The 12830-nt window shown below is 37.0% G+C and overlaps 1 protein-coding gene across 4 annotated transcripts in view; it reads right to left on the bottom strand.

Annotated features, from left to right (window-relative positions):
* Positions 1-1621: 1621 nt before the first annotated feature.
* Positions 1622-12830, bottom strand: part of ldb2a (LIM domain binding 2a) — a 127979-nt gene continuing 116770 nt past the window's right edge. For all 4 annotated transcript variants that reach the window (XM_033974491.2, XM_033974492.2, XM_055224795.1 and 1 more), the window contains exon 9: positions 1622-2382. In XM_033974491.2, the coding sequence (XP_033830382.1) occupies positions 2152-2382 (231 nt within the window). In that variant the 3' untranslated portion in view covers positions 1622-2151. The remainder of the gene's footprint in view (positions 2383-12830) is intronic.

The following is a 12830-nucleotide window of genomic DNA, read 5'->3' as shown; positions in this document are numbered from 1 at the left end:
CCCAAGCAATAAAGTTGTAAGCACGGTTTATTGGCACAGATAATGGTAAAGCATACATACCAGACATCAGATATGACACTGAACACCTCTGCTATATAATGTACAAATGGTGTCTAATATTACTAGCCTCAAACATATTTAAAAATGTGTTAGCTTCCTTACAAATGCACAAATAAATACCCGGGGTCCAATTGTAAAAAGATTCCCATTGTTTGTCCTCTTTGCTAATTTTTTCAAACAACAAAAACATCTCAGGAAAAATTATCGAGAAAGAATAAAGAACACAATTACAGATATCTCCAAGCATTTCTGTTGGGTGGATAGGACTTGGTGGCAAAATTATTATTACAGAATGTACATGAACTTAAATTGGCTATTAATTGTGGCTTTGGTTCCGCACTGAAAAAAATACATTTGCTAATTATTATAGAAATATCATTATTGTCCATACCATCCAACAGAAATGCAACTCCTATACAAAACTACAGCTGCCATATCACCAACCTGTTCTTAGCGGACAATTCATTTTTCCACTTTATTTACATAGCTACAAACCTTTTTAACAGTGTTCCCAAACTGATCATAAAAAATTCCCGATTTTTTTTTTTTTTTTTCCGGAAAATTACATATGACAAACGAAACAAAATCATGCAGGCTTTACCATCAGTTTGGGAATAGGTCGTTTTTAAAGGGACCAAATTTTCCGAGGAGGGAGAAATAAAAGGCAAGGATCACAAAAATGACTACATGATTGGGGTTTGTAAAGAGAAAAATAGCGATAAGACTACAACACAATCAAAGCGGTTGGCATGAAATCACCACGTGTGACCATGCGCCGCCGTAAAACAATCTCTAAAAGCTCATTCGAAAAGGAGTCCGTAGTTGGTCGGAGCAGTTGTGCGGACTTTTATTTCCCTCCTTAATTGCAAATTGAAATAAGCAGCAAGAGGCGGTTGAAAACAAACCCACTGGATTCGCAATAAAAACAAAATTGCCTCCAAAACAATCTCTCATTTGAAGAAAGTTCTTTGCTTTCTGTTGCTATTTCGCCATTTTGGACGTTTTTGCTTTTTGTTGTTCTATGTTCTCCCCGCTGGCTTCCTAAACGACTTCAACCAATCCAGTATTGATCCAACGTTGAATTAATTCTTCCATTGTCCACTGAAGAGGAAAAAAAGTTGATATTTTTACATATTGTCACATACACACTTGTATGCGCTCGTGTCTTTGTGGGTATTGCTGTGCCGGATTTCTCCCAAAATTCTTAGCATCCAAAGAAAAGTCGAATATTTGAGTTTTTGCTGCAAAAATGGATAGCTACATTGATTGAAATGACTGGAATTCAGAATAAAATACAAGTTTGAGTAGTTTTGACTAGTTTATCAATTTATATTATTTGAATTGTTCAATGTAAAAATGTAATTCTCACCAGTTGAGTATATTTCTCTTATTTCAAGCAACCTGTAGCTGCCAGAGTGGTAACTATTACAGTTCTGCTTAACTCACAAACAGTATTGATTGAAAAGAAATATAATAAAAGTGTCCTAAAAGTAGTCAGAAATATTCTAAATAAATCTTTATGGTCTTGTCTAAAAAGTTTTCATTATGTGACAGTGGTCTTTTGACAATTTTTATTTAGTTTTAATCAAGTCTCTCTCAAATTATTGTTTGTAGTTTTAGTTGACAAAATGTTATGTTCATAAAATACAGTATTCTGGTAATATGTTCGAGACTGTAGTGCATTGCATGTATTTTGCATTGCATGTAAACACAATTTCCTTGAACACTGAGTTTATTTATGGTCTGGTTTGGGGCTCTGGGATGGAAAAGGGGTCTTGGAGCTAGTTTCCATAAGTTCCTTTTATTCATTCAGTCATCATTTTAGTCAGTATGATCACTTTTTAGTACGAATTTAGTTTTAGTCGTCAAAACCATGACATTGACAAAAAAACTGTCACGAAATATTTTAGTTCACAAAATTAACACTTTTTATTACGTACTTACTTTAATTCAATTAAAGTCATGTGAACAAATGTAGATATCCCTTTTTTGCAGCAAAATCTCCCAAAAAATCCATAACATCCACCCTAGAGAGTCCAAAAAGTCCCATTCTGGAATTGTTGACATTGTTATCCTTTTCCCCCTGTGGTTTTATTGAGTGGGCTGCGGCGCTGTGCTCTCGGCCTTCCCCTCCGGACCACTAGGGGGCTTGGTGCTCCAGGGCGGGTTGTTGGCAAGGGCGGGCGAGCTGTGGAAGTCATCGTCGTCGTCCAGACCGTTGGTGGCGTCGTACTGCGTGTTCTCCAACCGCGTGATCAGACGCTCATCCTCGTCCCCGAACTCTCCCCCCATCAAGGTCGGCTCCCCCACCACCATCACGTCCTGCGGGAAAATAAGAATGAATGTTACATAATGGATATGTGCTGAGTAGCATTACAAAAACAATATTTCTTTTAGCTAGTCTGCACAATATATCACAATTAACAAGGGTTGGACCTTTTAATAGTCTAACAAAATATATGTCTTCCCTAAATTGTGTAAAATCGTTGCAATTTACATGTCAACTATTACAAATGTAAGTTTTAATTTAGCAGTGAGATGCTGAAAAACTTAGTGTTTTGTTGCATGGCCCAATTTGTCAAATTTTGCAATGGAACAGACACTTTCAACTTGTATAACCTAGACATAACTTCACCTTCATAACATCCAAGGTTCTGAAAACATCGCCTACTGCTCGTCCTTGTTTTTGGACTGTCTGTGTTTAGCCTTGAGCACATTCAGAAATTAATATGCTCAAATGAGTGAGAAATCAGCAGAGAAGAAATGAACGCATATCTGTTTCATCTAATTCCAGACCAACGCACCATGTGAATATCAAGTGAACGCGCTGCAGCTAGCCCCATGCACACACCGGCTAGCATTTGCGTTGCTTCACATAAATGAGTATGCACACCGTCTGCTCCTCATAATTCTGTCCTTAGAAAAAGAATAGGATTTAATCAAGCGCCTTTGAAGCACGGGGCAAAATGCTTATTAACATTTACAAGATGAGTCCCGTAACTGACATCTTTACAGTTCATATTTGTGTAGTTTCTTGGGCAAATTTGGGAAAGGTTCGGAGACTTTTTTCCTTTAGTTTTCCGCAGTAGCAACTAATGTTATTGAATTCAAAATGACCCCAACTACAATGTAAGAATACCAGTCCAACTTTTCTAAATACACCTTCAAATTACAGAATTATTTAAGAAAGAAAAGAAGAAGAATGTAATCTACATTGCAACAACACTGCACCTTCAAAATACAGAAAAAAGCCTTTGAAGAAGACTTTGCTGTTTTTCCCTATGGGTATTTAGCACAGTATTAACCTATAACATGTAGATCATTATTTTATATGTTGCTTATTGCTCAAGACTGCTCTAATATAAATGGAACCATTGATTTCTTGTTAAAAACTGCAGAACTGATAGAAGCCCTTACTTGCTTTGATTGGAATGCAGTAGGTGGACACAGGGGGTAGGTAAAAACTGTAAATTTCTAAGCTCTCAAGCCTCAAATGAAGGACTTTATAAGATAATATGGTTAAATATAACTTAACATATATTTAACAAGTCGATCTGCTCTTTTTTGGCACAAAAATCAATGTAGTTGAGTCATTGAGTCCATTGAGATCATTGAGTCAACGATGCAATGCAGAACTCCAAATGGATATCACGTCAATGAACACAGTAGTAGGGCTGCCAGGTTTTCTTGCAATTACTCAACCAAAATGTGCCATACCAATCATATCTGAGCTATACTATTCCACCGTCTGCAACCAAATCTGCAGCTCCACTGATCCTATAGCCAATCCAATATGTTCAAATGCAGCCTACAGACAGTGGACTCCCCCAGCGCTGTGCCCACCCCCAAATCAATACTCATCATGTTTCATCAGACTAGCCCCTCGCAGCAGGTCACAGCGGGGAAGGACTCCGATTTATCCATTATCCAGGTTATCTGATGTAGCCATGTAAAGGAATGTGAGCATAAAGTGTACACCCGTGTCTTATTTAGCCTTTGTTAGAGCGGAAAATTCCGTCACCCATGGTAATCTGGGTAGGTATCTGGGTTGCTAAGTGTGTAGGTGTAATGTTCAAATGCGTGTCTTAAGATAGCTGTATGGTTGTACTTTAAATTTTCAATGTTATAATCGGGTAAAACGAAACAGAACCAATAAAACCTCAAGACACCCTCAATGAAATGTTGAAGGAATATTCCCTTAGAGCGTGAGAGCTTGCATATCGCTGGTGCAGGGAGTAGTGAAGCAGTTTAAATAAGGTTAAAACAATAGCTGCTTGCTGTTGAGCTGTATCAGTGACAACAAATTGAATGTTGGTGAAGTTGTATGGACTTTAATAACATGAAGAAGCACAAATTGTATTACCACCTAATGATGTCACAAGGTGGGACAAAGTATTTTTAGTTCAGGAGAGGGAGACAGGATTACTCAATGATACATAAGGCGCGCAAGTACATAGCATTATAACCAGGAAACCACAGTCCACATTATAGCCATCTGTATTTATCTCAATAGAAAACAAGTAGGTGACTCCACTAGGTCAAGTTACAGGTCATATCTGTGAAGAGGTGACCCTGCTCACAGTGTAAGTATGCATGTTTTAGCAATAAAGTATAAGACAGATTAGTGTTCCTCCATCGACCCATGCAGAGTTACATAGTGCACGTTTAAATATCTACATTAAAATATTGCATTTACTTTCTTGTCAAGATCGGCCTCGCCTTTCCACTGACTTGAAATATGGCCTTGTGGAGTCATCTGAATGTCTCCATGGAGATAGATATGTTTAATGCCTTAATCCAGGCAAAGCAATAACATCTTCATGGAGACAAGCAGATCGCAGACTCTCCACCAGAAAAGATACGTAGTATACATGTAAATTAACGTTAAATGTTTGTGTGGAATAAGATGACATATTTCCTTAAAGTAAACCTTTCATTGAGCAGGGAGCCCCGTGCCACCAGTCGCCGTGGTGATCTTGTGGACAGAGGTGTACAGTTAGCTGGAGCCCATGCTTGACTGGCCATGTGTGTCAGTGTGCACACAGCACTGGGACTGATAAGCCCTCTGCAATCACACACGCCATATACCTGTGTGCTGTGGACCTGGGACATGGGAATACAGAGAATACACGAGAATACAGGGGGAGGACAGGAGGGGGCACGGGCTAGACAAATAATACGTATGATAGTTTCCTTCACAGTCATGCCGAGTCATACAAACCAATATTTAGCTTGCTCGTATTTTCAAATGTGTCATTTTAGCATGTGTTTTATTTTTTTTTAGATGTATCATTTGTGCTGATACCAGTATATTTGAGACATTTACTATCTGAATCTATTTTGTTTGTTTGCAAAAAAAAGACCAATAAAAATATAGCAAAAATATAGTATAGCACAATTCATACACAAAGTACTTCAAAGTGCTTTACAGAATATGAAAGACATTGAAATCACACAAATCAAAACATAAATAATCACAAATAGTCATCATAAAATTAATATTAAAATTAACAGAAGAGTGCAGAATAAAAACCTTTCAGTCATATGCACAGCTAAACAGAACTGTTTTGAGCCTGGATTTAAACATTGTCAAAAAAAAACACATTGTCATTATCTCCCGGAAGAATTGACTAAATTATAGTTTTAACTTTCTATTTTCATGGAATCATTCAGGACGTGCCATCTCCACAAAGTTACATACTATACCTTTAATTAAACTAGATATAAAAACTGTACTGTAGACCTGTGACCTTTTCCCACACCAATTATTTTATGTTTTTCCATAGTGACTTATTTAGAGTTTTAAGATGATGTATTTAAATATGTATGCTCAAGATTTCATTTTCTCGAGTATTTTTTAATGGAAAAAAACAAACAAAAAAACTTTGGAATCACGCTGTCACTTACCACCAATTGAATAATTTAAGCAGTAGGTAGTCATTTAATTTCCATCAACTACCTAGTTAGTTGGTAGTTCCATTCCCACTACTATTTCCAGTGTGTCAATGAGCCAGACACATCACCAGCTTTGTGTGCTTTATTGGCATGGTGGATGAAGTGTCTTGCTCATGGACACAACAAAAGACACCAAAGCCGGTAATGGGGTTTATCATGCATTTGAACCTTTATAACCCAATTTACTCACGTGCAAACTTTTTAATTGCATGTATTTACTTTATTATTTTAGTTTTTATGAGTTATAAGCAGTTTTTGTGTTGACTTTCATTTCCACTGAATTATAGGAAAGCCACGCTCTAAGTCACTTAATCTTTCACAGCACGCCCCATGTCAACATACAAACACATGAAGTCAACAACGCACTCTAAAAATCTCAAATCACTTCTACTAATTATTACTCATTCTTCTGATTGAACAGCATTTATTTATCTGCAATGAAATCCTAAAAAAAAAAAATCTCCCCCCTGGCGACCACTTGTACACCCCACTATGCCTTAATCACGCTAATTAATTTAGGTGAGCTTTTCAACTAAATGACAATATCCACACTGATTTGTCAATTTGCATAGCTAATTAAGTCATTAGCTAAAAATGCGCTGATTGCCAACAAGCCATGCATTTGCCATCTGTTCCTGCAAGGAGGGCCTGTCAACCCACCTCTGGCCAACATCGCAGCCAAAAAAAAGGAAAAAAAATCTTGTACATAGCAAACAGCTGGTGGCTAGTCAGAGACCGGGGAGTGCTAATTGTGAGCTAATTAATACTGTCTACTCATCTCGTTAAGAGTTAGCATTGGGGCTAGCCATGCTTTATTTGCTGCTTAGCGGACTCATTAGCATATTTTTTTGCAGGGATTAGCAGTCACATGTTTGGAGGCCATTTTTGACTGTTAGGGACTCCCAGACAGAGGAATGTGATTTGGCACGGGGAGGGGTGAAAAGTTTCATGATATAATAAATGTGGGGTTTTTTCAATGGATTAAAAAAAAAAAAAAAAAAAGCAGAGGGCCAAATAAATACAATGAAAAATTTGGAATTTAAAATATTATAATATATAAATATATTTTTTACTTATTGTAACATTCTTATTTATGTCTACATAACATGAAGAAAAAAAACCCAAAAAACTAAAACATATAATATGGAATATAATAATAAAGTAATTATAAGATATGTTTAAGAATGTTCAAATATTATTTGGAAATGGACTATGTATTGAGTTAACTGATTTTTATAGCATTGTATTTTAATAATAATTAAGATAGTAACCAATAGTGTAGTGTGTCACAATACTAACATTTCAAACTGGATACTCAATATAGATTCTGACACCACGATGATAATAAAAGAAGCACTCTTTTTATGCAGAGAATAGAATGTCATTTTCAACATTAAATAATAGTTTTAGCATATAGTCTTATAACTGTGTAATCCCTGAGTCGTATGTTCCATAGCCGTCCATGGTCTTATACTTGTTCTGATACAGCTCAACCCAATTCTAAAGCTATTCAGGAAAGGTTCATTTCTTTCTTGTGAATGTGACTTTTTAAATACTGATACCTGCTCAATTGAGTATTTATTTTTAATATTAGTTTTAGTATCGATTAGTATCTTGTTTTTGAGAATTTTAGTGGCCAATTTGACAAATAAGAAAAACATCAGTGGGACTGACTGTGATTTTGTAATACTGCTAAAAATCAAACTGTCACAACCTTTAGCCCATTTCTCTTTAACAAAATCACTTCACAATCAATACCACACTCACACCACTAGAGGTCACTGTTGCTCGGTGCATAACTCCCTCTCCCCCCCCCTTTCTCTCTCCCTCCCTTATCCAAAGTCCACTGCTTATTATCATTGGGCTCACGTCGACTCAGCCACGAACCAACAACTTCTCAGACAAAGACAGGCAGACGCGCAACATATGTAAGCGCCGTGTTCTCCCGTGCTTTAGGAGGCACGTGAATGCACCGCGGGGGGTGGGCTGGGTGCTGGTTGGGGTGGTGGTGGTGGAGGGTGGGGCTCTGTGGTGTACATGTGGGAGAGAACGCGTGCTGATGGGTGGGCGAGGGGCACGTGTGTTGCCTATATAGATATTGGTGATAATAAAAGCTGGCACAGGGCCAAACTAACTGTAACAAGTATGTGTTTTGTACATAGAAAACAGACTTGATTTTTAACCAGTGTGCCGGAGAAGCATTGCCAGCTTTTCCCTATGTATTTAAGCAAAATTTGTCTTACAGAGTACAGATATATTGTATAAGCAGCTCTCGAGGTCAAAATAAGTTCACCTCGTGCCGACTGCATCTAATGAGAAAGCATTTTATTGTTGGTAATGTTTTAGTAGGTGGTGTGTTGCAGAATCTTTTCAACCAGAAAATGTGCTCTAACTTAACAAAAAAAAAAGGTTGAAAAACAAAACACTGTTGAATTGGAAGCAAAAGTATCACATTTTAAATTAAAATGTGTGAAGTGTGGTACCCAGGCGTACTCAAGGCTTGGTGTACTTTACGGGTCAAAGCTACATAGTATTGGGCGGAGAAGTGGCTATCATTCTGTGCCATCGACTTATTCAACCGTCACCAATCACACTGCAGTTGCTACTAACAAGTTTTGCACAACATTTAGTTCATTTCAGGGGTAAATGTGCTACAAAGAAATATTATGTCTAGAAAGACTTATGTGTACTGTTATAGAGAACTTAATGCTGGGGTTCCTTAGTTTCACACCACAGAAGGAGTGGGTATTTAAAGTGGAACTAAACGCATTTTTGCAACCTATCTGTGTATATGTTGTTTAAACAGAATTAGCTAGTCCTTTTTTGTAGTGCAAACTCTGTACATGTGCAGCTTCCTAGTTACCTGGCTGCAGGGGTGGAGCTTAAAGTGTGCATAACTGTTAGACCAATCCTCATGCATTCAGTTTTGGGCAGGTGCATGGCTTTAGAACAGCTTTTTTCAGATAGCAAAGAAAAAATGGGGTGGACGGGCCACTGGTTGAAACATAAATGCTTGATATTACACAACAGAGGGGCTATCAACCATTACTAGTTCAATAATCATTAACCGGATCATAAATAAGCTCCAAAACATGTCTTAAGTTGGCAAAAGTGGTTGTATGACTCAGGCAGATCAGGAATTACATACAAATGACAAAAGAAAAGTTAAATTGGCTTCACTGCAGCTTAATCTCTATTTCACAGGCCTTTCATGATCAAAACAACTAATCGATTAATGAAAGAAATAATCACTAGATGAATCAATCAGCAAAAACAATCGTTAGTTGCAGCCCTAGAAATAAGGTTGCAATACTGTGGCAGTGGCCTCGTAGGCTGAAATGTCTTGCTTAAGGACACCGTTGCAAAGACAATACAAGAAATTTAACTGCCAACTGGACAGCCAACTTACCATAACATACAATGGAAGTACTGCAATAAAAATATGACATATGCATTAAAGCACAAGGATACACACAAATAGTTAATTATCTAATGCTAAATGATATGGCAAATGAATAAATTACACAAAAAGAAATGTCGTGCAACTTTATTACAACATATAAACTTAAATAAAAAATAAAAACATCTACATTTGGTAGGTAATAGTAACTAACTCCGCATTGAATGTTGTTGTATTTGCAGGTGTAATGACAAACCAAACTTAACCTTATACCGTGTACTGCCATCTTGATTTCCATTCACACAAGTTGTCATCTGCAAACATTATACAGCAGCACAGATCGCTGTTACATATTTTAATATCTAACATATTAAAAATGCATGACTGTATAATGGATCCAGTGCTGACTAACGATTTGTTTTTATATTGAAATGACTAATGGATGGTGGCAATCTGGCTGGGCAGATGACTGTGCATTGTATACATAAGGCTGCTCTATCGTTCAAACCATCTGCTCTACAAATGTAATGTAAAATAGGACAAACCTAGCATTACAGACATAGAATACATTTGAAGTTTCACCGCTTGCTATTACTTGTCTGAAAAATAGTAAAAGGTAAGGATTTTTTCTTTTTTTTAATGAATGAAACCCTTAAATCGACCCCCAAAACATTTTATTTTTCATCTATGTCATTGCAATTTCACATGCAATTTCACATGTTCAGACATTTTGGGAAGATATATCAGAAAATATTCATTACTGAACTCAAGCTTAAGTCATCTTCTAAAAATAATCTGGAATTTTGAAACATTTGTGCAATGAATTATCATACAAAAATATCCTTTTTTGGGCTACCTTATGTACTTACATGCTTGAAAGAGTATGGCAAAAATACAAACACAAGCCGCAATCATTCATTTAATTTTATTTTACTAGTATTTTTATTAAATTTTACTCATATTGGTGAATTACAGTTTCGATTTTTGTTTATGTAGATGTCACTTCTATTACAACACTGCAATCCTAAAAAAACAAGTTAGCGCCAGTCAATTCACAAACCCTACACACTGCATTAAACAAAATCATTATCAACAACTTGCAAGTCAAAATCTATGCCTATGTTAATATTATTCACCAAAATACGACGTGAGGTGTTTGTATAACAACTACCCAGAATGCAATGAGAGCACACGCCCCATCACCCTGAATGAATTTTGTTTACACCGCTGGCATTAGTGCCAAGAAGCCAGCCTTTAACATGGACAAATCCCTGGTCTAGTCGGTATCAGCAGACTTTCAGCTGGACTGGAATGACCCCCGCTCCAGCAGTGCATTGTGGGTAAAGAATAATAAACTGGGGAGTGCTATATGTAGGTTTTGTAATGAGTCTGTACATGAATGAGAGGAGAGGAAGTGACTGAAGAGGCTGTTTAACCCTGAACTGTGTGGCTAATTAGAGAGGCTTGGGGATAGGTCGGCATTGTCAGACCAACCGTGGGGAGAGGGATTTAATATAAAAGATGTATGTATTTTGACGAACAACAGAAAAGGCATCATATTAATACACTAACGTCCTATGTGCCAAAATGTATCCATTCAGTGTCTGTTTGTGTCTCTTAAAGTTGAACGTATCGACTAAACCAATTACAGTATGCACTTTGGTGGTTAAAGCAACCGCCGTGTAACTTTTTGGTGGTGGCATGACACCTGCATGATTCAATGGAAATAGAAAGTTAAAACTAAACTGCGAAAGACTCTCCATAGAAATACAAGAGTGGCTATAAGTTACAGTAGGGTTTTAATTTGACAGTTCCTTTATACTTTATATGCGGTATTCAAACCTGATCAATACATATATATACAGTTGTCCCTCACTATAACGCGGTTTATCTTTCTCACTGTTTCGCAGATTTTTTTAGTCCAATTTTGCATGTTTTTTTTTTAAATCGTATGAAAGCGCATTGTGTTCTGCGTCCTGATTGGCTAAGGGACGTCAATCAGTCTCCTCCGTGCCGTGTCTCCATAGTAACTGTAAATAATAAAGCTGACTACTTTGCAGATTTCGGGTTATTTTTAGAACGTAACCCCCACGATAAACGAGGGACCACTGTAAACAGATATTTTACGTCAGCATCACCCACCACTATTACTTACATTTTATCGTGGGGGTCCAAAGCGGAAAACCCCTCATGTCTTAAAAATGTATGCTCTATCTCTATGTGCAGCCACCTTCCTTTACCCTATAATTTCCAGCACAGCAGCAGAAGCATCAGCCCCTTCAGCCATCCGGATCTCCTCCTATTCACCACCAGTATCTAGACATCAGGAGAGATATTTTCCAAAACACATCCTTTATTTTATCTTATGGCCTGTCCCTCATGTCCTATGTGCCAAAATGTATCCATTCAGTGTCTGTTTGTGTCTCTACAAGTTGAAATAGTTTTGCATTGTTGTATTTGTATCTTCAGCAGTTACATTTACAAATCAATTTCAACCTACTGTTATTAACTGCTATAGACGAACATTTTGTCAACATATGAGGAAATGCAATGCTGATTTTGAATTGCAAGCTTGAAAATTTGACTTTGTGGGCCAAGCTAAAACAAATTAGCAAAATTCATTCAGTGAAAGCTTTTATGCAGCCCTCAGACGCCTACTCTGAACTACTGAGTAAACACTACTTCACAAGTTAATACACAACTTCATTCATTTCAATAAAATAGTGTGGCAAGGTGGGCCTTTGGGATATTTGGCACCATCTCAAATGAAGGATTAATTTATGCAAAATCAAATGATTATGGTGGATAATTGGGATGACGGTAGCTTAGTTGGTAGAGAGTTGGTCCACTGAGCTGAAGGTTGGTGGTTTGAATCCCGCTTTTGACATAAACATCATTGGTTTTCTTCATAAAAAAAGGACTTCACGCTCCATACTGATGTTCATGTGTGTCAATATTTATTCCCTTTCGCTCTTTCCACACCTTCAACACTGTGAAAACTAAAAGACAGATAAAGGAATTTTCTTAGATCTGATACATATAATAACTCTTGAAATAAATACAAAAACAAATCAAGTTTACCGTGTTCGCTATTATCACAAGCGGTAGTTAAGTGGAAGCGTATTTTGAACTCTGACGTCTTTTCTTTGCACTTTTCTGCATTTCGCTTGATTATCTCTTTACCATTTCGCGGCTACTATTTTCTCTCTCTGTTTAACTTCCTGGGCTAAACATGCGCTAATGTTACTCACAAAAGGTAAATTCTTTTTACAAATAAAAGATATATACAATTAATAAAATAAAGACAGCATTGTTTTGACACAACTTGATAATTTCAACAAATATAGAACAATCATTTTTGAACTGACTTCTGAAAACAAATATACTGACACATTACTGTCAGCTACACACAGGT

Source organism: Periophthalmus magnuspinnatus, chromosome 10, assembly GCF_009829125.3.
Source record: "Periophthalmus magnuspinnatus isolate fPerMag1 chromosome 10, fPerMag1.2.pri, whole genome shotgun sequence".
NCBI classification, from domain to species: domain Eukaryota; kingdom Metazoa; phylum Chordata; class Actinopteri; order Gobiiformes; family Gobiidae; genus Periophthalmus; species Periophthalmus magnuspinnatus.
This window is presented reverse-complemented; position numbering and strand designations above follow the sequence as displayed.